This window comes from Nerophis ophidion, linkage group LG13 (assembly GCF_033978795.1).
Source record: "Nerophis ophidion isolate RoL-2023_Sa linkage group LG13, RoL_Noph_v1.0, whole genome shotgun sequence".
In the NCBI taxonomy this organism is placed as follows: Eukaryota; Metazoa; Chordata; class Actinopteri; order Syngnathiformes; family Syngnathidae; genus Nerophis; species Nerophis ophidion.
This window is the reverse complement of record NC_084623.1, coordinates 30,379,308-30,404,696: the sequence shown is the minus strand read 5'-3', so window position 1 is coordinate 30,404,696 and position 25,389 is coordinate 30,379,308. Positions and strand designations below refer to the sequence as shown.

At 38.5% G+C, this 25,389-nt stretch overlaps 1 protein-coding gene across 3 annotated transcripts in view; it reads right to left on the bottom strand.

Moving 5' to 3' along the window:
- The window catches only part of fat3a (FAT atypical cadherin 3a), a 315,772-nt gene that overhangs the window by 113,234 nt on the left and 177,149 nt on the right, over positions 1 to 25,389 (bottom strand). For all 3 annotated transcript variants that reach the window (XM_061918747.1, XM_061918748.1, XM_061918749.1), the window contains 8 exons: positions 21,832 to 21,971; positions 19,740 to 20,015; positions 16,380 to 16,590; positions 13,572 to 16,300; positions 10,674 to 12,045; positions 8,710 to 8,906; positions 8,414 to 8,567; positions 2,985 to 3,218 (listed from right to left, as the gene is read on the bottom strand). In XM_061918747.1, the coding sequence (XP_061774731.1) occupies positions 2,985 to 3,218; positions 8,414 to 8,567; positions 8,710 to 8,906; positions 10,674 to 12,045; positions 13,572 to 16,300; positions 16,380 to 16,590; positions 19,740 to 20,015; positions 21,832 to 21,971 (5,313 nt within the window). The remainder of the gene's footprint in view (positions 1 to 2,984; positions 3,219 to 8,413; positions 8,568 to 8,709; positions 8,907 to 10,673; positions 12,046 to 13,571; positions 16,301 to 16,379; positions 16,591 to 19,739; positions 20,016 to 21,831; positions 21,972 to 25,389) is intronic.

Genomic DNA, 25,389 nt, shown 5'->3' with positions numbered 1-25,389 from the left:
TCCAGATTCTCTGAACCTTTTGATGGTATTAAGGACCGTAGAGGGTGAAATTCCTAAATTTCTTGCAATAGCCCGTTGAGAAATGTTGTTCTTAAACTGTTTGACAATTTCTCATGCATTTGTTCACAAAGTGGTGACAATCCTTGTTTGTGAATGACTGAGCATTTCACAGAAGCTGCTTTTATACCCAATCATGGCACCCACCTGTTCCCAATTAGCCTGCACACCTGTGGGATGTTCCAAATAAGTGTTTGATGAGAATTCCTCAACTTTATCAGTATTTATTGCCACCTTTCCCAACTTCTTTGTCACGTGTTGCTGGCATCAAATTCTAAAGTTAATGATTATTTGCACACAAAAAAAATGTTTATCAGTTTGAACATCAACTATGTTGTCTTTGGAGTGCATTCAACTGAATATGGGTTGAAAATGATTTGCAAATCATTGTATTTCGTTTATATTTACATCTAACACAATTTCCCAACTCATATGGAAACAGGGTTTGTACTAAAACGTGCGTAATTGATAACAAGTGCTTTAATTACCTTTTGTCACCATGGAGAAGGTCATTTATCCTGACATCCTTGGCATTATGCTCAAACCTCTGGTGTTTTGCTATGTTGTGGAACATGCAGAAAACACTATGATTTGTCACTATTCTCTGGCTATTAGAAACACGCCTCCATTTTGATTTAGACAGTAAAACAACATTTTTTGCACCACTTTTAAGAAATTAGTTTTAGTGTCAGCCCCTTAAGTCATCAAGCAGCTATAATGATGATGCTGGAAAACAATGGGACTCATCAAAGTTTGTGTGTAATAAAACATGTGAAAACTTGATAGCACACACAAAGCTGATCAACTAAACTTGTGAGCAGAGGATTGCATCATTTAAGTAAGCAAAATAAGGAGCACAATCCATTTAGCGTCTGTCTTCATGAATATAGAGACTATATGCTGATCATCGGAACGCCCACAATAATGGAGAGAAAAAATGCAAATATAATTATTCAGCAAATGCAGTGTGATCTATCAAGACAGATCACTGTTCTGCAGGTGCTATTTTGCATTTTTATTTAGTATGTCTGAAAAGTATGTGCAAACTGGCAGTTGCGCACACAAGAGGAGGTGATAGCGCTACAAAGACGAACGATAGACAGAGAATCATCCATCCTTTGTATGCTTGTCAACATATATCCATGAGCATCAGCAAAAAAAAAACAGACGCACTGGAATTATGGTTGGCAAGCTACAACATGTTTTGGGACAGCTATGCGATTATCATCACAGAATTGTGGCTACACTCGCACATCACCGACATACTGTATGTTGGTGATGTGCAACATACAGTGTGTAGGACATACACACATACGATGTATTACATCCAAAGAACTGTAAATCAGACCGTTAAACTTTGTGCTTATTTTTTTGAGTATGGCTGCAAAATAAACCACCACGTGGCCAAAGAAAGCTACAATTACCAGCACTTTGGTTAATAGGGAGAAACACTATTTAATTCAAAAACTAACTCATAGCCCTGTATGTGTCACCACCTGCTGCCATCTTGTGGTTAGTAAACTCAGTTTCCCTTGTTGGTGCAGCAGACCTGTCTCTTACATTTGGTCTTCCTCAGAGTTCCTGTGTTTCCTGTGGGCGGAGCTGCAAGACGTGCACAGCTGTATCTAATTTCACCAGCACTATTTTAGCAGCACCTGGACAGCTGGATGGCACTCGGCTATTCCATTCCTTGACTGTGTTTGGATGAAGACTCCTATAGACTCCTTGCATAGCTCGGTTGGTAGAGTGGCCGTGTCAGCAACTTGAGGGTTGCAGGTTCGATTCCCGCTTGTGCCATCCTAGTTACTGCTGTTGTGTCCTTGGGCAAGACACTCTACCCACCTGCTCCCAGTGCCACCCACACTGGTTTAAATGTAACTTAGATATTGGGTGTCACCATGTAAAGCGCTTTGAGTCACTTGAGAAAAGCGCTATATAAATATAATTCACTTCACTTCACTTGTAATTTTGCATCATACCTTGTTGACTATTCCCTGTGCCATCCAGCGTGGTATGTACCTCGTAGTTTGCACGTCTTGCAATTTCGACCCTAGTTTTAGTTAGTTTGTAGTTTAGCTTTAGTTGTTTTAATCACGGTGCTTTTTTGTGTTCTCTTTTTTCGCACCGTCACTTTTTGTTACATTCAAGTTTTGGATCATTGTTGAGATTTACTTTCCTTTTTTGGGAAGTAAAGAACTATTTACTCTCAATTCCATCTGCATCCTTGGGTTCCTCTGTTCCACTGCTAATTGAACTGTTACAGTATGAAAATGGCTTCTACGTGACCTCCCCTCCTCGCTTATCACCATCTTTGCCAACAAAAATCTTCAATGGAGATAAAATTGATGTTAATTGTTATTTTTTCCATTTTATTTGTCATTTATAAGTACTGCAGTCATATTTACCCGCCGAGTGATGTCATTTGGGGCCCTATTTTCAGTCATTTTGTGGGATTTCGGTGACGCCGAGGGAAGCAGGTGTTCCGGGAGGGGGGTGCCTGCGCATGTACAACTAAAAATATTATTTTAAAATGTTTTGATTCATATTTTTTGGAATCTGAAATTGATCATTTGGATTTGCATTATTTCTTACATTGCTTCCCTTTTCTTACAATTAATTTTGCATCAAAAGCTTTGTAACAGATTACTAACAAAAATCTAGGTGCCACTGTAATTGACTACAAGAATACTGATGATAAATAAAAAACATAATGTAAAGGTAACTTGGAACAAATACTTTTTTTATCTGAACTATGAATGTATGTTTTCATTTTTGATACATACAGTATATTGATCAAAGTAATTGCCAAGAATAAAATATAAAAGTACAGGGACAAGCGGTATAAAATGGTTGGATGGATGGATGGATGGATGGATGGATGGGTGAAAAACAGTGAGGTAATAGAGTATTATAATTACGTATACAACCTTCATCAGGGTCTATGGCTTGGATACGCGTGAGAGGGGCTTTAGTGGCAGTGTCTTCATATACACTTGCTGTATATTGTTGAAGAGTAAAGATGGGTGGGTTGTCATTCACATCCGTCACTTCCACCTGCACCTCAGCACGGCACCACCGTCCACCACCATCGGTAGCCTGGGCAACCAGCCAGTAGTTGGATATAACCTCGCGGTCCAGAGTTACAGATGACTTGACCTCACCTAGTCATCAAAGTTATTAAAAGCACATGAAACATTAAGAGACTGAGATACAACAGACAGTAAGATATACAAAAACTAATTATCCACCAATCAAAATTATATTTACTAGGATTGCACAATAGATTATTGGGCCAATGTGAGGAATTATGACACGATACAAATACATCTGATAACTTAAAAAAAATATTTTCATAACCAAAAAAACTTAACAAAAAAACAGCCTGTGCTGGACTGTGTTAGGTTGAGCATGTCAAACTCTCCTTTTTTCCAGCTCAGAGTCTGTAAACGGCCAACCTGTGTGCTCACTGTAGACAAATATGGTTTCAATCGTATGGGACTTCTTCACTGTTTCAGAGACATTTAGCGTGCTATTTTCACCAAAGGCGCTGTAAAATTACGTGTGGAGGGAAAAAAAAACATTGATCTTTAACACATCAAACATTTTGGCCACCTGAAACACGAGCATTAGTACAACAGTACTAAGAAGCCTATAAAACCTTTAAATTAAATCATTTAAATCTCTCTGTCCAAACTGGCCAGTTTCCTAAAAAAGCAAAAGTCATACAGTTGTACAAAACTGGAGATTAACACACTTCCGAAATTACAGATCCAATTCTCTTCTCCTACAATTCTCCAAAATTCCCAGAGACACTCTTTAATAATACATGAGTTTATAGACAAGTAAAACTGCTCTCCGACAGGCAGCATTAATACATCTCAAATGTCACAGGAAACAATCATTAACATAAGGTGAGCTCATAGACCTCTTAAAAAAACCATGACATTTTAATCAATGAACGGAATTGTTATGGAATTATGGTAAAGGGGGTCAAAAGTTATTTAAAAAAACGTAAACAGTTTGTAAAGCTGGACAAATTCCATTAATTATCTTTGAATTACAAATTATCACTTAGCTGTGTTTTTAAATATTCTGTTCCACAGGGGGCAGTGCTTGGTCTGTAACTATTCATCTTATACATCAATGACAATATATCTTCATATTGTTTGCAAATGATACAAATATTACTACTTTTTGAATGTACTACTTAAAGAGGAACTGCACTTTTTTGGGAGTTTTGCCTGTAATTCACAACCATGATGTGAGAAAATGAGAAAATACCTTTTTTTTTTTTAAAGCATTCTAATTTGTTATATGCAGCAAGTGTGGGGTGGCTAAAAATGCAGCCAAAGGAATTCATTTATTGCGCCAAAAAAAGCCTTTTAAAAAACATTAAAAAAACCGCCAACAATACTCCACTTACATGTCGTGACCTGAATATTACTAAGTATTAGCAATACTGTTACTATAAGCGCTAACGCCGAGGAACGTAGCGGTGCCGTGATCACAGAGAGCTAAATACCTCATGTAGCCATTGACATACTTAGTTAGTTGGTAGAAGTTAGTTAGTAAAAGTTTGTGCTAGATTATAAATCGTGCATTTTTTCTGTATAGCAGAAGGTTGTGGCCATAAACCGAGTATTTGGTAAACTTTTACATTCAACTTACCGTATTTCCTTGAATTGCCGCCAGGGCGCTAATTAATTTAAAACCTCTTCTCACTCTTGCGCTTACCAAAGGCATGCGGTAAAAGTAAGCACAAAGCATGCGCTAATTATTTTGCGAAATGAGTTTGACCCGGCAGTAATTCAAGGCAGGCGCATACTATATGCCCTGCGGCAATTCAAGGAAATACAGTATACCCAGAGCTGGCGAAAAAGACATGAAATGACGCTAGTTTGCTCCCAATTGTTTTAATTTTTTAACCTGTGTGAGGATTATGAATATTTTTTTATTTAAACGGGAACATAAACATCCCATCAGTCGTGTGAAGACTTTGCGGCATAGCGATGCCGGGTTCGTTCTTCCGAGGATGCGTTGGCATGAAACACAGCGTAAGGTACGATACAAGATTTATTTAACGAAAGGAGCTAAGAACAAAAATACTGGAGTTAAGCAGAAAAGGCAAACAAAGGGAGCTAGCGTGAGAGCTAGAGAAAACAAACAGAAACAACTAAAACTTGACACAAAGGCACACAAAGGGAAAACAAAACCATTAGCATGAGAGCTAGAAAAGAACAAAGGCGAGGCGTATAAGTTAGCGAGAATAAACATACCAAGAGAGTCTTCAATTGTTGCGTGTGAGCAAATTAGAGTCCGACAATGAGTGAACAGAAAAGGCTGGCTTATAAAGGATGGTGCGTCTTGAAACCACGGCAGGTGAAAATAATATGTTGCTATGGAAACGGGCTGAAAACAGGAACTAAGGAGTCAAACTACCAAAATGAGATACAGAAAATAATCAAAACTACAACATAGAACAATCCGAGCAGCAGATCGCACCAAGTCGGGCAAAATGTAGCCCATCTTTCTCATATTAAGGCTCAAAACTATAGGTTTTTGGATCATCATTTGTCCCAAAGTAGTCGTAGTTGTTGTTGTTGAAGGAAATAGTGAACGTTGTGATGTGTATGTGTACTACTGCACCGCAAAATGCTTAACATGACATAAATATGTAAATATTACATGTTATTATAAATGTGCCTTTTACTACATTACATGTAAACTTACATCAAGTAAATAAAACGTTGATGGAGGTTTTTTTTTAAATGTTTTTAGAGCGCTTTATAGGCGGAATTGAGTGAATCACCTAACCTCCATTGTCATCTGACTTTTGCCAGCGTTTATTCACAAGTTAGAATACATAAAAAATACAAAACATATGTGTGCTTGTCTCACACAGGGATTGTGAATGAGAGGCCAAATTCATAAATTCCCATAATTCTATTGAAACACAACTGAGATCATATTATCTTCAGTTCCTGGGATAAAACTCTGGAACAGTTACAAACCCCGTTTCCATATGAGTTGGGAAATTGTGTTTAGATGTAAATATAAACGGAATACAATGATTTGTAAATCCTTTTCAACCCATATTCAATTGAATGCACTACAAAGACAAGATATTTGTTTGTTCAAACTCATAAACTTTATTTTTTTTTGCAAAGCCATGCTGTTGTAACACTTGTCTTGCTGAAATAAGCAGGGGCGTCCATGATAATTTTGTTTAGATGGCAGCGTATGTTGTTCCCAAACCTGTATGTACCTTTCAGCATTAATGGTGCCTTCACAGATGTGTAAGTTACCCATGCCTTGGGCACTATTACACCCCCATACCATCAAAGATGGTGGATTTTGAACTTTGCGCCTATAACAATCTGAATGGTTATTATCCTCTTTGTTCTGGAGGACACCACGTCCTATGTTTCCAAATATAATTTGAAATATGGATTCGTCAGACCACAGAACACCTTTCCACTTTGCATCAGTCCATCTTAGATGAGCTCGGGCCCAGCCAAGCCGGTGGCGTTTCAGGATATTGCTGATAAATGGGTTTGGCTTTGCATAGTAGAGTTTTAACTGGCACTTAAAGATGTAGCGACCAACTGTAGTTACTGACAGTGGTTTTATGAAGTGTTCCTGAGCCCATGTGGTGATATCCTTTACATACGGATGTCAGTTTTTGATGCAGTACCGCCTGAGGGATCAAAAGTCCGGAATATCATCGCTTACGTGCAGTGATTTCTCCAGCTTCTCTGAACTTTTTGATGATTTTACGGACCGTAGATGGTAAAATCCATAAATTCCTTGCAATAGCTCATTGAGAAATGTTGTTCTAAAACTGTTAGACAATTTGCTTACAAAGTGGTGACCCTCACCCCATCCTTGTTTGTGAATTACTTAGCATTTCACGCAAGCTGCTTTTATACCCAATCATGGCACTCACCTGTTCCCAAATAGCCTGCACACCTGTGGGATGTTCCATATAAGTGTTTGATGAGCATTTCTCAACTTTATCAGTATTTATTGCCACCTTTCCCAACTTTTTTGTCACGTGTTGCTGGCATCAAATTCTAAAGTTGATTATTTGCACACAAAAAAAATGTTTATCAGTTTGAACATCAAATACGTTGTCTTTGTAGCATATTCAACTGGATATAGGTTGAAAATGATTTGCAAATCATCGTATTCGTTTATATTTACATATAACACAATTTCCCAACTCATATGGAAACGGGGTTTGTAGTACTCAGAGCTAAAACAATGTCCACACATGAATAATTTTAAATATAACTAATAACGAATCTTAACATTCACCATTCAATAGTCATCTGTTTTTTGTAATGACATCACTGTTGTAGTGGTTATTGGTACTGTTACTGTTTATTTTGACTTTGTTGGTCATTAGCCTTATCGCGTTACTATTAATCAGAATCAGAAATATTTTATTAATCCCCGAAGGGAAATTAAGATTTTCAGCACAATCCTATTCAAATGTAGTTAGAGTGTCTGCCCTGAGAACAGTAGGTTGTGAGTTCAAACCCCAGCCAAGTCATACCAAAGACTATAAAAATGGGACCCATTACCTCCCTGCTTTGGACTCAGCTTCAAGGGTTGGAATTGGGGGTTAAATCACCAAAAATGATTCCCGGGCACGGCATCGCTGCTGCCCACTGCTCCCCTCACCTCCCAGGTGGTGAACAAGGGGATGTGTCAAATGCACAGGACAAATTTCACCTCGCCTAGTGTGTGTGTGTGACAATCATTGGTACTTTAACTTCAACATCAGACAAACATTACAGGGAGACAGAACAGGATCACTGACGGGTCTGCCAACTTCCGGCACCCCTTACAAAAAAGGTGAGAAAAAGGTAAACGCCGGGGTGAGGAAAAAAACTAATTCAGTCTAAGCTTGGGCCCCTGGAGAGGGGGTCCAGAGTGAGGCTAAGGGAAAAAAAAAACATCATAGCCAAAACACACTTAAACATGTGTGTAACAGGGAGAACATCAAATATAAAAAAACAAAAAGGTCATTAAAAGAGCAGAGCTATTACTATCAACATGATAATATTTACGGTTTAACAACAGTGTCACATTTGTACACATTTTAGTATTATTGATATGGGTAAGTTAGCAAGGGGATATTATTTATATTCATTTTTGAAGATGTAGTGAAACTCGTGAAAAAATATGTGAAAAACATCCGGCTTTTTTTTTTTGTTACACGAAATTAAGAGAAAGAAAAAAATATTATTTCTTCTGTTCAAAATAAACATTTTGAGTTCTATTTTACAAAGCCTTATTGACATAATTTCATGGGTGACATTAAACAAATAGTTTCCAAAAGCATTCTTACCTGTGTCTGGGTTAATACTGAAGTCTTGAGATCCACGACCATGTAAGGAGTATTGGATCCATGCATTGATGCCTACATCTGCATCAGTGGCACTAACTTTAAGCAGGACACTATCCACTGGGAGATTCTCTGGAATTAATGCAGTGTAACGTGCCTGTGGACATAAAACACAGGAATCAATAATGTATCAGGCTTTGACAGGAGATTGCTACATTCAATCTAAAATAATGTGCAGTAGATCTCTAATACATTCAAATTTAGTTCAGCTTAAAAATGGTGTTTGTCTTAAAACACACCTGATCACAAACAGGGTTGTTGTCATTGGTATCCATCACTGTAACCTCCACGGTTGCTTGGGAAAAAAACAGTCCATCACTAGAAGTGACATTAATAATGTAATGGTTGCATTCCTCTCTGTCCAGTGGTCCCTTCACATACATTTTGCATTCACCCTGAACCAGGCCCAGAGCAAACACACCACGATAGTTTCCACCTGAAAAACATTAAGAAAAATAGGTTAGTAAACCATGAGCTTGCATCGTTTGTTCTCCTAATTTGTTCATTCATATTGTATCCAAATGATTAGACTATTGTACATTATGAAAAAAGATTATTTATACTAACTATTATCAGTTTAATATATCCTAATACTGTTACTATGAGCAAACACATATCAGGAGTAGCAAAGTGTTGTGTTATTTGTGTGTATGATGAAATACTGTGGTAAATCTAGAGGCCTTTTTCCACCGCAAGAACTTTAACACATAAAGTTCCTCCTGTGTTTCCACCAAAAAACTACCCGGGTAGATTTAGTTCTTCAGGAATCTTTTGGAGTTCCTCCTCGCTCAGTGGGTCTTTTCAAACAACCAGGAATCTTTTCAGGGGCAGGCTGTGCTGTTGAAAGCTGACTGGTTGAACACAGTGGGGGGCGTTCCCTAAAACCTAATTTTATAAACACAACCGCCATTGGAATATGCGCGGCAACTTGTGTATTTCTTATTTCTTGTGTATTTCTAATAAAACAAATTTCACAACATAGAGAAAGAAGATACTGCATAAACTTTGTGGGGCGTATTTGTGCTGAAGAACGCTAATCAGTGGAATTATTTTGGAGTGTTTTTACTCAGCCGTACTCTTTAAACTATATGCAGTTTATTGTTGTTTAATAGTCTTTACAACCTTCAAGAGGACGGACGCTTAAACATGTTTACGGAGGAGTATGATGCCGGATTCTGACTTTGTTGGATACATGTGGAAAAAAAGGAGGCAGCACACGAGTGGAACAAAGTTAAATAACGTCAAATATTAACTATTTACTTTATTACATGGCGTAAAAGTAATCAGTTACAATCCATTTGTGTAGTTACAGGCCTAACCTGAGTGAACAGAATGCTAATGCTAACAAGCTAACTGTTGGCTTGGGAGAAACCCTGACATTTATTATTTATATGTTGTTCTTTACAGATCAAATGGACCAAAAGGAATCGCCTGACCCTCATGTACCGAGAGGGCGACATTCTGACTGTTAGACATTGCGGACAAATACTTTAGTTTTTATGAACAACTTGGTTTATTTTATTTTTTTAAATCATATCGTTTTGTGTATGTTTGCTTTGTATTTCAATTACTTACTTTTCAGTAAAATAACTGTGACCCAATATTTATTTACGTAGTATCCATAAAGAAAACCACTGCTGCATACATGGTCAGCCTGATTTGCATAAACTACCAGAAACTGTGAAATGTAGTGGAAACACAAACCACACACATCTACAGGAACCTATAGATCGAGAAACCAGAGGTTCCAGAAATTAACATTTCCTAAACTTTTGGTGGGAAAGGGCCTCAGGTTTTCGCACAGCCCACTTTCTGTATGATTCGGTTTACAATGCAAATGTTTTGCTAAATCTAGCCCCCGCTTTTGTACATTATCTCGGTTGCCACACAGCCAAACATTGCACATAAAACATAGTCTGTTTGCCTGCGTATCATTCAATTGAATATGTCCAAACAAAGAATGTCACATGTTGATTTAGTCTGTTTTTTTAAATTCAATACAACTAAATAGTAACACACTGGGGGCCAAAGAAATGTGTGAATGCCACCATCTTTTTTTATGAGCAAAACAGTTTAAACTAGTACATATTAGTAATAAAAGCACAATGAACCATTTGATGAGTTAGTTGACTTGACCGAATTGTCAACATAAACAGGGTCTACTTCAACAGGTTGCATCGGACAAAAATGTTACAGTACTCACCAGTTATGTGGTAGCTGACTTGTCGGTTTATTGCAGAACTGTCATTGTCTCTAGTGTTGAGCACAGTAACCACTTCTCCTGGTGGGTCACTCTCTTTAACTGTACCAATATACCGTTGCTCCAAGAAAATGGGTGGATTGTCATTGATATCTGATACTGCCACTGTAATGGTGGTGGTACTGGAAAGAGACATGGCCTCCCCTAGATCTGAAGCAATCACTGTGAATGTGTATGATGGATTGGACTCATGGTCCAGGTTCTTCTGGGATGAAATCCAGCCTGTGTTGCTGTCGACACCGAACATTCGAATCAGTTCATCTGAATCATGCTCCGATTGAATTAATGTCCCAAGACTGTATGTTACTTGTCCATTAGCACCTGAGTCTAAGTCATGTGCTTGGACTTGAATCATTTTTGTGCCAATCGGTATTCCTTCAAAAACAGTAACTTCATAGGAGTTGGTTTCAAAGGATGGTTTGTTGTCATTCAAGTCGAGTACTTTGACATCAACATCAACAGAAGTTACAGAATCCAGCTTGTTCTGTTGTACTGTGGCAAGAACTTTGAAGTGGTATTCTTTAATAAATTCATGGTCCAATGGCTTATCCAGCTTGATCACACCATTATCTTTATCTATCACAAATACCACATCTTGGTTGTTTTCTCCATTCTCTCCATTAATCAGGGAAAAGGTAGTTGTAAAGATGTCATATCCAGGAGGATTGTTAAGACGCACCATACCTATAGCGTAGCCTATTGGTGTGTCCTCTGATATGCTGAACAAGTACTTGTGTTGACCAAATGAGGGGATGATGCCATCTGGAGACAAAACATGAATGTAGACGGATACCAGTGAGTGGCGAACTGGATTTCCACTATCTACAGCTTTTACAAAAAAAGATAACACTGAGTTCCTCAAGTGACTAAAGCTTCCTTTGGTAACCATCCAGCCATTTTCAGGGTCAATCTCCAAAATGTCTGCCACAGGGACCTGTGCCTCACTGTAGAGTGAATATGTCACTTTGGCATTGGTACCATCGTCAGGATCACTGGCCTGAATCTGTATCACAAAAAAACCTGTTGCCACGTCTGATTTGACAGAAGCTCTGTATTCAGTTGCACCAAAATGAGGTGTATTGTCATTATCGTCCAAAAGTGTAACTCTTACTGTACAGTAAGATGCATGTCCACCTGGGTCTTGGGCAAGCACTGTTAATACAATGTCCTTATTTGCAGAATCCTCACGATCAAGCTTTTCCACTGTGGTGATCATGCCACTTGCATCAATGCTGAATTGGTTCTTGCCAACATCACTGACAAAGGAATACATAACTTGACCATAATCATGAGGGTCTGCATCTGCTGCCTTTACCTAGGATAATAAAAAAAATATATATTATCAATTAGATCTACCAGTATATGATTATTACTAATGCACGTATTGTGTGTGTGTGTGTGTGTGTATATATATATGTATATATATATATATATATATATATATATATATATATATATTAAGGGTGTAATGGTACGTGTATTCGTATTGAACCGATTCAGTACGGGGCGTTCGGTTTGGAAAGGAGGTGCACTGAACGAGTTTCCACATGAACATATTAAGTAGCGCACCGCACGGACGGACATAAGTAGTGTACCGCACGTTGCGTAAACAATGCACACTGAGGCACAACACACAGAATGCTAGCAACGACCGGGCTACGACAACATGCAAAATCCAGAGCTGGAAGACCCTCCTGCCTCATCAAGATCTCCCGTTTGGGAACACATCGGCTTCGCGGTGCGATACAATGATGGAGGACGAGAGGCGGACAAAGCAAAAACGGTTTGCTGACATTGTTCAGCAGCAGTAGGGTATGCTTCTGGCAACACGTCAAACATGCTAACCTATTTTGAAGCGGCACCAACCCCAAGTGAACATCGCTTCAACGAAGAGAAATACAAGCGTGGTCAAAACACCGCTCCCTACCACATTCAAGCGGCCTCTCCTTGGCGAGTCAGACAGGGCCAAAGCAATAACAAATTCCGTTGATGTTTTTATAGCAGCATATTTAAGAATATATTGCATTAAAAATACATTTTGACCCACTTCTATGGTGGAAGCATAATGAGCCCACATATCCTCTTACTGCTAAATTAGCCAGGCACTACCTCGCCATACCTGCTACCTCCGTGCCCAGCGAAAGAGTATTTTCCACAGCTGGAGATATTGTAACTGCAATCAAGTCTGCTCTTTCAGTTGATAAACTGATTTTTTCTGGCAAAAACATGAAGATTGAATGAAAGTCACCAGGGTTAAAAGCTGGGGGTGGGGGGTAATCTGAAACTGAGTTGCATTTTTTATATGTAGAAGAAAAGTTTTGTAATTTTATTTAATCTGAGCAAGAACTTGAAACAGTTTAAAGTTGCACTTTATATGTAGAAAGGTGTTGTTAAGAAACCAATTCTGAGCCTTATCTTATTTAGTTTGGATTTTATATATGTTGAATACATTAACCCTGACATTAACCCTGGCAATCGACCCTGTGTGTATATGTATGTTATTGTTATCCTTAGCATTCATGACAGCCTGCTGTTGCACTGATCAGCCTAGTGGTGGCTTACACACAGAGCTATATCTAATTTTGGGTAGAATTATTATAGTGTTCCCAATGTTAAAAGGATAAAGCCATTTTTTTACAAATTTGGTAAATAAATAACCATAAAATGTATATTTTGTTGTTTTCTTACTGTACCGAAAATAAACCAAACCGTGACCTCTACATCGAGGTTTGTACCGAACTGAGATTTGTGTGTACTGTTACACCCTTAACATATATATATATATATATATATATATATGTATAATGTTTTTTTATTAACGTTAATAATTGTAATTATTACCTGCATTACTTTGGTTCCAACAACAGCATTCTCTCGCAGCTCCGCTTCGTAGACATTCTGGTCAAATATTGGGCTATACAAGTTGGCTGCTAACACTTTGACATGAACCTGGGCAGTGTTGGTAAAGACGCCATCTGACACTGAAACATTAAGACTGTAAACAGGCTCCATCCTTTGCTTATTGTTGCTGGAGAATGTGATAATTCCAGTTTTTTTATCCATCACAAAGTTCATCCTTTCATTTCCTGACAAAATGCTGTATTCCAGCTTTTCAAAATCGGAATTGTCAGCATCTGAGGCTTGGACACAGGTGACAAACTGGCCCTTTGGTGCTAACTCATTCACATGGGCCTCATAAAGAAGCTGGCTGAAGAATGGAGGATTGTCATTTGTGTCATTCACCACAACTCTGACAAACACCTCACTACTTAATGGTGGAAAGCCATTATCAGTTGCTCTGACAATGAAGTCATATTTCTGTACTTGTTCATAGTCCAGCATACGGGCAGTCAGAATTAGTCCACTACTGCTGTCAATGTGAAAGTAGTCTGTGTTGTTGTGTGCATCCGAGAATATCTGATAAAGAACAATGCTATTCTTTTCAGAGTCTTTGTCAGTGGCAATAACCTGAATAGCCGCAGTCCCAATCATGGTGGTTTCCGATAAAACCGCAGAGTATGACATTCTCTGGAAGATGGGTTTATTATCATTAACATCCTGAATAGCCACATTAACGTCAACCTCTGCACAGGCCCCAGTCAAATAGTCTGTTGCTCTAATGGTCAGTTGATAGGATGATGCTATTTCATAATCTAAAGGATGAACAACACTTATGACTCCAGTGTCAAACCCAATATTGAATAGAAAAGATGGATCTCCATCAACAATTGTGTAAAATATATGCTGCCCTTCAGGACTAGTTGCATTAATACCAAGAATAGGTGTGTGCACACCAACATCCTCATTTACAGAAACAAAATAAAAAGATTTGTCGAAGACAGGCATGGCTTTGTTGACAACAACAATAGGAAACTCTACGGTAGAGGAGAGTGGAGGGTAACCACCATCTCTGGCATATACGGCCAACATATATTCCTTATTGGAGACATCAGACTCAAAGGCCCTTTTGAGTCTAAGACTACCCGTTTGCTGATTGATTTCAAAGTGGTCATGGTCATCCTTAAGATAGTAAGACACTTCACCATTAATTCCTTTATCCCTATCAACTGCCATAACCTTGAAAATGTATGATCCTGGCTCAGCTTCTACCTGAACAGCTGCATAATAAGGAAGTCCGACAAATATTGGAACATTGTCATTGAGGTCTTCCACCTGGACTTTCACCATAATTCTTGCTACATGCAGAAAGTCATGCTCCCTTCTTGCCTCAACAACCAGTTCATAAAAGTCTTGCTCTTCACGGTCAAAGGCTAAACCTGTGGTCTGTATCAAGCCAGAAGTTGGACGGATTTTAAAATGCTTACCAGGGTTCAACAACTTGTACTTCAAAGGTTCGTTAAGACGGTTTCCAACAGCATTGACAACAGCCACCTTTGTGATATTTGATAAATTCTCTTTAATTGCGGAAGTGTAAAGGTTACCAGTGAAGCTGAGCCCAGAATCCAGAGCTTCTCGGACAACAATAGTTACTAGAGCTGTGCTGGTAAATTTCCCATCCGAGACTTTGACACTGAAGCGAAAGCGTTCATTGGAAAAGTTATTGTTTTTGACAATTATGATACCATTGTATGGTTTGATGGAAAAGTGTTCGAGTGCTCCATCAGTTAAAGAGTAGGAAAGTTCTGTAGGGATATCTTTGTCTGGGTCTACGGCTGACACACGCAGAGCCTCCACTCCCACATAGGTGGGTAGAAGCAATACGGCTTCATACGCACTGAGTGTGAAACGAGGTGGTGAATCATTTGTGTCAATCACTTCTACAGTGACCTCAGCTGGACTTTCTGCAGTCAGCTGTGGCCTGCCATTATCCCAGACTTGGACATGGAAGTGAAAGGAGAAAAATGTCTCATGGTCTAGATTTGCAATAGTTCTGATGGAGCCAGTCCCTGAGTCCACTGTGAAGAACATTTTTGCTTTGTCCTCAACAATTTGGTATAGGAGCAGAGCATTCTGATTCTGGTCAGCATCAGTAGCCTTGATCACAAGGGGAGAATCTTCTGCATTTAAGACGATACTGTTGACTGGTGCAGCTTCGCTTATGCTGCCATGATAGTGAAGTTCTTTGAACACTGGCGGGTTATCATTTTCATCCAAAACTCGGATTACCAGAGTTGCGTTGGTGGTCAAGCCAGCCATGTTTGTAGCCTGCACTGTAAGTGTGTAGGATGCTTTTGTTTCATAGTCCAGGAGCTTTTGAGTTGTAATAACCCCACTGTACTGGTTTATCTGGAAAATTCGATTTGCATTGCCTTGTTTGACATCATACGTAATAGTGGACTGACTGACTGCATTTATTGTAGTGACAGAGGTACCGACCGCCACGTTTTCTGTAATGTCTGCTTGGTACTGAGGTTGAGGGAACTTTGGGCCAGCATTATTTGAGATGGTGACAGCAATACGTACTACAGTGGTTGTGGACAAGGTAGGCAATCCATTGTCTGTGGCTCGGATTGTGAGTATGTAGTGACCTATACTAGACAAGTCCAGGTCACGTGCAACAGTGATTATTCCCAAAACTGGCTCAATATAAAATTGATTTCCATGGTTTCCTGTTAAAAAGTAAAACAGATATATTTGGTTCATATAAAAATTATATCAAAGCTCAGTACATTTTGTAGATTAACCAACCTGATTCAATAGAGTAGAGCAGCTCTGCATTCTTGCCCTTGTCTTTATCCAGGGCCGTCACTTGGATAACAGCTGATCCAACTGCTGCTGACTCATAAACTGAACCCTCATACATAGCACTGGTGAAGATTGGCACATGATCATTTATATCATCCACTTCCACTAACACACGAGCCAGGTTCTTACGGTAAGGGAACTCTTGGTCTTTTACCTGTGGAGAGACGAATGGTCAAATGTGGAATCAAATGATGGATTATTCAGTATTGACAAGGGCAGAGACACTAGTCAACTGTACCATCAACAAATGGGTTGGAACTACAAGACTGTAAAAATATCCAGTAATAAATGTTTTAAAGGCCTACTGAAACCCACAACTAACGACCACACAGTCTGATAGTTTATACATGATGAAATATTAACATTGGAACACATGCCAATACGGCCGGTTTGGTTTACTAAATAACAATTTTAAATTTCCCGCGGAGTTTCTTGTTGAAAACGTCGCGGAATGATGACGTGTATGATGAAGCGTGCGCGTGACGTCTCGGGTTGGAGGGGACGTATTAGCGCAGCACCACTTGCGGCTAAAAGTTGTCTCTTTTCATCGCGCAATTACACAGTATTCTGGACATCTGTGTTGCTGAATCTTTTGCAATGTGTTCAATTAATAATGGAGAAGTCAAAGTAGAAAGATGGAGGTGGGAAGCTTTAGCTTTTAGCCACATCAGCGCGTTCAAGCGAACATAGTTCCCGACCACTTGTCAACCGGCAGGTTTCTGTGAGAAAATTGTGGTAAAAAGTCACCTCTTACCGGAGATCTGCGGAGCTTGCGCCGTCCATGCAGCTGCCGTGACTTCCCTCAGACACTGGCGTCAACACACCCGTGGACACACCCCTCGGACTATCAGGTACTATTTAACTCACTAAAACACTAGCAACACAATAGAAAGATAAGGGATTTCCCTGAATTATCCTAGTAAATGTGTCTGAAAACATCTGAATCGCTCCCTTTTACTTTTTTTTTTACTTTATTTTTTTTTTAAACGTTCTAGTCCTTCGCTATCAATATCCTCAGCCACAAATCCTTCATCCTCGCTCAAATTAATGGGGAAATTGACGTTTTCTCGGTCCGAATAGCTCTTGCTGCTGGAGGCTCCCATTATAAACAATGTGAGGATGTGAGGAGCCCTCACACCGGTGACGTTATCGTCTGCTACTTCTGGTAAAGGCAAGGCTTTTTTATTAGCGACCAAAAGTTGAGAACTTTATCGTCAATGTTCTCTACTAAATCCTTTCAGCAAAAATATGGCAATATCGTGAAATGATCTAGTATGACTCATAGAATGGACCTGCTATCCCCGTTTAAATAAGAAAATCTCATTTCAGTAGGCCTTTAATGTCTGGTAATGAAAGTGAAATTAACTGTTTTTTCTTCTCTTTAACATTTACTCCTGTTTACACAGCCATTCCCAGCAATTAACAACTTTTGAGCTGAAGTGTGAGCTTTTTGGATACTTTGCTATACATACAACTCACGATTCAGATTCAAGACTTAAATTTTATTGAACAGTTGTTTGTACAATGAAATTAGTCTGCAAGGCCATGTAGGTCCAAGTTACAAAAAAGTGAACTTCATGAGCAAACTACATGTATGTATTTTACATGTATATATATATATACTGAACACAAATACAAACACAACACTTTTGATTTTGCCCCCATTTTTCATGAGTTGAACAGTTTCTAGTCACCGGAAAGAGAGGTCTAATGGTGTGGTATTGTGCAGAGACGGCAGGCGGCTTGTAGTTATTTTACCTGTAGAAGAGCAGTGCCCCTAGTGATAATTGTTTGAAGTTGTTCGCCTTTTTAGTTGCAACCTTTCGGAATAACTTCAGAAAGCTTGAGTGGGAGGTGTAGCGGCGAACAGCTGTCTCGTCAGCTGATGCGCGAGCTCGCAACCGCGGGGACTTGGTAACAACACAGGGCCGTGCATTGATTGTCATGCTGCAACATGTCTTGGGTGAATGGCACATCAATGTTCCTCAGGATCTCGTCATGGTGTCTCTGTGCATTCAATAAAATACACTTCCATTCGTTATCCATAACATATGCCTGTCCATACCATAACTCCACCATGGGCCACTTGATTCACAACATTGACAGCAAACCGCTCTCCCACACGACGCCACACACGCTGTCTGGCATCTGCCCTGAACAGTGAAAATCTGGCCACTTTTCCAACATGCTGGTCTCAGACAATCATGGAGATGCACCTGCTGGATATGGAGGTCCTGGGCTAGTGTAGTTACATGTGATCTGCAGTTGTGAGGCCAGTTGAATGTACTGCAAAATTCTCTGAAACGTCTTTGCAAAAGGCTTATGGTAGAGAAATGAACATTCAATTCACAGGCAACAGCTTTGGTGGACATTCCTGCAGTCAGCATGCCAACTACACGCTCCCTCAAAACCTGAGACATCTGTGGCATTGAACTGTGTGATAAAATCGCACATTTCCGAGTGGCTTTTTATTAAGGGAAGCCAAGCACACCTGTGCAATAATCATGCTGTTTAATCAGCATCTTGATATGCCACATCTCTGAGGCGTGGTTGGATTATTTTGGCAAGGAAGAACTGCTCACTAACAGATTTAGACAGATTTGTAAACAATACAGGAATAGGTCTTTTGTGTATGTAGTAAAAGTTTTAGATTTTTGAATTCAATTAATGAAAAATAGGAGCAAAAAATAAAGTGTTGCGTTGATATTTTTGTTCGGTGTATGACATGCACATTCCTACAGAAAACTACATGTATATTACATGCAGATTGTTCATTAAGTTAATATTGTATATTAAAGTTAGTTCATATGTTAACACTATATAATTCAATAGTGTCCAATGACAATAAGTAATTTCCAGGTTTGCACAATTCATGTTAAAGATGAACAGGTACAAAGTTTATACCTTGTACGCAAATAAAAATGTAGAATTCTTATAGATCACAGTTTTCCCATCTTTATTGTGCAAAGGCGCATATTTTACATGAATGAATGTAAGCGTAAAGACTTGTTTTTTGTATGAATGGCAACAGGTGGATACACAAGATGGATTATGACACTTTGTGGAAGATAATTTAATTGGCCACTTGACATTGCTGTCATCGATAATTGAAGATTATTATAATATATATTTTTTTTATTATTATTTACATAACTTTATAGTTTCGCACTGTCTTAGATTCTGTAGGTAGACGGCATGTATCATATCCATTATTTTACTTTGTACACATCAATTATTTGATTAGATGCATGAATTGTCAACAGAGTGGACACACAACTATAACGAGACAAAAACATATCATACCATGACAGTAAGAATGTGCTGAGAACAAGCCTCATGGTCTAAACTCTGGGTTGTGTAGATGGTGCCCATTGTGGGATGAATGCGGAACAGACGCATACTGTTTGGGTCAATGGAGCTCTGCAAGGAGTAACTCAGTCGATGGTACTCATCTCGGTCCATGGCTAGTACTTGAAGAACTTCTGTGTCAGGAGGCGTGTCCTCAAAAATTTTGACCTCATATGATGGCTGGGAGAAGATGGGGTCGTTGTCATTGTTGTCAGTAACGGTGATGTGAACCTTGACCGAAAAAAGACATGGAGACAAAGGAAGAATTATACTCAAATGAGTGGGTCGCATTATCACATCCTCTTGAACGTAAATGCAATAATGCTTTGCAAGTAGGTCTATTCTGAAAGACTATTGTCTACTATTGCCTGTGCAATCCATGCACCCAGACATAATGATTGTGCCAAATGAAATACTGTGACGTGTTTATAGAAAGTTAAAATTGTCGGTACTGTTTGACAACCGGTCAGGTGTTTGAAAACATTTCATACATTTTTGATACATTTATTTTTAACCAGACATGTTCACAGTTTGGTGTACGTATTATATTACAACAATGGTTAATTTATTGCCATTAAAACCATTTAAAATATGACATCACCTAAAATGGAAGCAAATAGATGTAATCTCTTTGCAGCATCCTTTCCATCAACTATTCAAATCCATTATACAATATTCCCAAAGAGAATCCTTGTTTCACGACGTTCTGTGTTACATAATTTTGTGATTTATGAATGCAGTCCCATAAATTAATACAATGGTGTCTCAACTTACGAGTACCCTAATCTACAAGCATTTCGAGTATAATTTCAGTTACCAGCATTCTCGGCACTAGTTGGGGTAGCAAAGGTCACAGTGAACCGCGTAAAATTTGCCCCAAAAACATCCAGTCTTACAAGCTGGCATTAGCTTACAAAAAATTATAAGATGTATTAATTTTCCAACCATTGGAAACCATGAGCAGTGATCCAGTTTCTACACCTCCTTGCCAAAGATGGCAATGTCCTCCTCCCGTTGAGGCTTGCTACTACACCCACGGCTTGCTTCCTGCCCATGCCTGATAGTGCTCTGGTGTACAGTACTTAGGGCCCTTATGTAACAAGCACAAAAACCTGCTGTCCCCCTTTATTCATGGCAAAGTTGAGATGTATAAAGACTTTTTCACTTTCTTCCAGACACAACCATTTATTGGTTTTACTTCAGCATATTCACTTCTCAGAGACATGGCAATGTCAGGCTCACAATCTGCGGTTTTCCTTCAAATATGAGACTGACTTGTGATTGGTCAGACTGTGCCGAGCTCGAGCACATAGCTACTTTCAAAATGACTTGCGTATTTATAAGGAGGCTTGATCTGGGAGTGGTCTCGGCGTGCCAAACCATGCACACGTCTGCGGCGGATTTCAAGTTGATTGCGGTGTAATTAACAACATTTCCTGGATTTGTGCGAGCAAACACTTTAATACATCTACATTTTTATTGCGTACACTGGATTTGATTGTACACCTATTTTTAGTAGGAAACTCACTTTACATGAGGCCCTTGGTGATCTGTTGCTCCGTTGTGTTTTAACACTCTTCTCCCCCACTACTCTGATTGTGGAAGATAGCAGAACACGGAATATCCGCTGCTATCTGGGAGCTAAAGTTTTGGACATTATTAAGGCTCTCGTCTGTTGGGTTTAATGAGACGACAAAAGCCGATCAGAACAAACCAAAAAGGATTTTGAAGTCCTCTTCTGTGTGTTGGAAGAGGTAGATGCTCTATATTATTATATTACGTGATACAACTACTGTAGTTGTTCTAATTCATATTGTATTGTTTTTCAAACAATAGTTGAAACCAATTGAGCTCATAAGTAATGTTGCGAGCATGAAGCAGAAGAATAAGTAAACTGAGTATTACGTAGGACGCGTAATATACTCGCCACACTGAGAAAGGGCGTAGTCATTTTGTTCTGGTTTGTTAACTTTGTAATTTTAACCTCCATTTTATCTGTGTTGGTATTACCAGTGTACCAAAGACAGATATGTTTTGTGAGTGGTACCTGCGTGTATGCAATATTTGTGCCATCTGTAGCCTGCACTGTTAAGTTGTAGGAAGAGCGTTGTTCAGCATCTAGAGGCTTGGCAATGATGATGGTTCCCATAGCCTTCTCGACATCAAACACATTGTTTGTATTTCCACCTGGTCCACACAGATAGAGAGGGTCAGACTGGTTCAAGACTTTCAGTCCAAACACAAAATTGACAAAATGACAAATGGAGAGATGTATATTATAGACAAGTGACTAGCTGTCGTAAGTCAGCAACCATTATTTTCAAAGATTGACATGTTTATTTACTACTCTAACTTCATCTGATATACATAAACTAACATGATGGCACAATTCTTGTTTTTCATGTGCTCTAAATGTCTACCAATTGTAATGTTTTATGTATAAAACATAATATACACACATACACCTATACACTCATGCATGCAACCAAGCTTCATCAGATATATTAATAAATACAAGTATAGACAATCTTACTGATACAAATACACACCCACATCACAAAACACGGCACACTGCAGCTTAATCTAATTCACCATAACAATGTAAAAGGTTAATATAGTCCGCTCCTCTTTCTCCTCCACTCCTCTTTGTCTGCTTTCTTTTTAATTCAAGTATTAATTACATTAATGTATTGTTGCATCTGAAGCAATTGTAATGTTAATAATAGAGTTAATACTTGTTATTCAGTATCAATATTGTTATTTCTATTGGCATGTTTATTGTTACATTTGCAGTGCAATAATGTTTATTGTCATTACTGTGTTAATACTATCTACTTCACTAATCAGCTTTTGTTTTTAATTTTTGGTATTATATTTGTATATATCTTATTTGCTAAAGCATTTCTGTTGTTGAGGTTGTTTTTTTGTTGTTGTGGTTGTTGTCTCTCCCAGTCTTGTCCACGCAATTTACTCCCTTTGTCTTCTTCTTTTTTTGTTTTTACAAACCCCTCTTGCTTCGGCCCGGCTGTGCCAAACACTAAATATATCTATTTAATAAAGTCAAATACAAACAGGGAAACAAGACAAATATCCCACACTTTTCCTTTGTAAAGTCAATCTGTAAAGCAGATATGGGCATCTACTTTTGACTGGACAGGAGATATATATATATATATAAAAAAAAGATATTCTCCCAAGAAAGCCAAATGTTCACCCTCCTTTCTGAGCCTCGCTCATGTGCCTACTTTATCTTGGCTGCTATGATGCCTGACAGAAGCGTCCATCTTTTGCAGATGCAGGTTATATCGCGTGGAAGTTGGATCAGTGATGGTCACTGGATCTTGTAGATTCTTGGAGATTGCCGTGGGATTACTTTCAGATCAGTGTTACGCAATTCCCCCTTTGTGTTGCGTTGCTTCTTATGTTGTTCATCTTTTGTAAATTATGTAAAACCATAGACAATCCAGAAGGCCAGGAGCTAGGCTGTGCCTTTTCGGTGCAATTTGTTTTCCCTGCAGTTGCTTTATCTGGTCACACTCACTAAAACTGCGCTTATAGTGAATTTAAGTGTGAATGGTTGTCTCGATGTGTCAGCCCTGGGGTTGATTTGTAAGCTTACCCTGCCTTTCACCTTAAAGTACCTGGGATACTCTCTTGCTCCCCCGTGACATTAAATAGTATTTTTTGTATCAGAAATGGGAAAGGATGCATCAAATAATAATAAATAAATAATAAAAAATAAATCATCCACAATATAAGTAATTTGAGTGTACAGGTTTTGACGCAAACAATTTACCCAGAGTTCAATATCTGCTTTACATTGTGCTCATCCATCTGTTGACAATAAAGTTTATGAATGAATTTCATGAAACCAACTTTGTATCTTAAAAACTGCAAAACAGTTGAGGTACATTTGCACTAAAGTGTCACCACAGTATAAAGTAGTAGATACCTTCTGTCCTTCATATTATATTCATATTGGTCACACACAATAAGACACATGCATATAAACTAAGCCACATCTGTCAAAATTACGGCCCGGGAGCCACATCTGGCCCACCCCATTATTATTTGTGGCCCACGATTGCCTGGAAAGAATGTGCATCAACTTTGTTTAATCTTTATTGATTAATGTATATACATTTTGACAGAAAAAAGCATGAAGGCATGCAAATGCAGCTCTTAACTGAATATTATTTGATGCAACAAGCTACATTGGGAAAGGGATTTATACGGCCCCATTCCTGGGTGGATCTCATATGAGAGGAAGAGATGGGGTTAATAATGATGCAATGCAGTCTGCTGAAAATGAGGGAAAGCTCCACTCTACATAACAACTGACGATGTGATCAAAGTTGGAATGGCGACTAAAGTGGATAGTGCACTTTCGCAATTGGTCACATTTCATGTGTCAGGTAAACCTAATAGTGCCATCCCAATCCTGTTCTTACTGTATTTTTTGCCAATATGTCATTCAAACCCTTTTTTATTATTATTCTACACTAGCTGAAATTAAGTTGTCACTTTGAATTTTTAACCCAAAGTTGGTAAACAACGGTAATAATAAAGAAAATGGGAACTGTGTAATATTATCATGATGCAGCCCACCAAGAGCTTTGTTATCTGCAATGTGGCCCACGATGAAAATTTGTTTGACACCCTTGAACTAAGCCATGAATACTTCAGGCTGAATGGTGTGCTTCCTTCAGTCAACCACATGATTTGCAACCAAATTATATGAGCCTCTTAGTTATGTGTTATAAAATTTACAGTAGAAATAAAATATTAACAAAATGTATCTGTACGTTGATCTGATTGCATATTCATCATTATTTATTTATAAAAAAAATTATATTGGAGGGAATGGGACACGTATTGAAGACAACATAATTTTGACAACAAGGAAATAAATTACGTAACACGCAAAGACTTGATACAGATGAAATTAGCTACAATAAACCCTTAACAACACTAAAACAATACCAGATTATACCAAATTCAACAACATCAAGCCATACATTGCATTCATTGATCATTACCAGCAAGCTTTTGCTTATTTTACTGTATATACAAATATGACCACATAAATTGAGCAATCCAGTTACATTTTTTACTCCAAAATTGACATGCTTATCCTCAAGGTTTTGGTTTACTTCCCTTGATTTAATGTCCCAACCTTTTCTAATGTATTTATACTGTGTTTATTCCTATTGTATTACTTTTTTAAAATTATTGCTACTAGCATTAATGTCTTGCGGCCATATTTAATGTATGCTAATTCTGTGTCAACATGTTACTTTCAGTCATGTTACTCAAATGAGTCATCTTCGCAATGTGTACAAAATGAAAATGTTTCGCCTTAGATGGGCCGATACAAATTGTCATTACTCCAATATGTGTACAATCAGATTTGGACTTTAAATGGATCATATTTTTCAGATTATAACCCGCTACTTTTTCCATTGCTTTGAGCCCTGTTGTCTTATAAAAATATGTGGCTAATTTATGGATATTTTTTTTGCTAACAACCATAATTTTTTGATTTCAACAAGTAGTTTTCAACACCTACAGAGACACTGAAAAGGTGTTCGCTCACTGCAGGTGC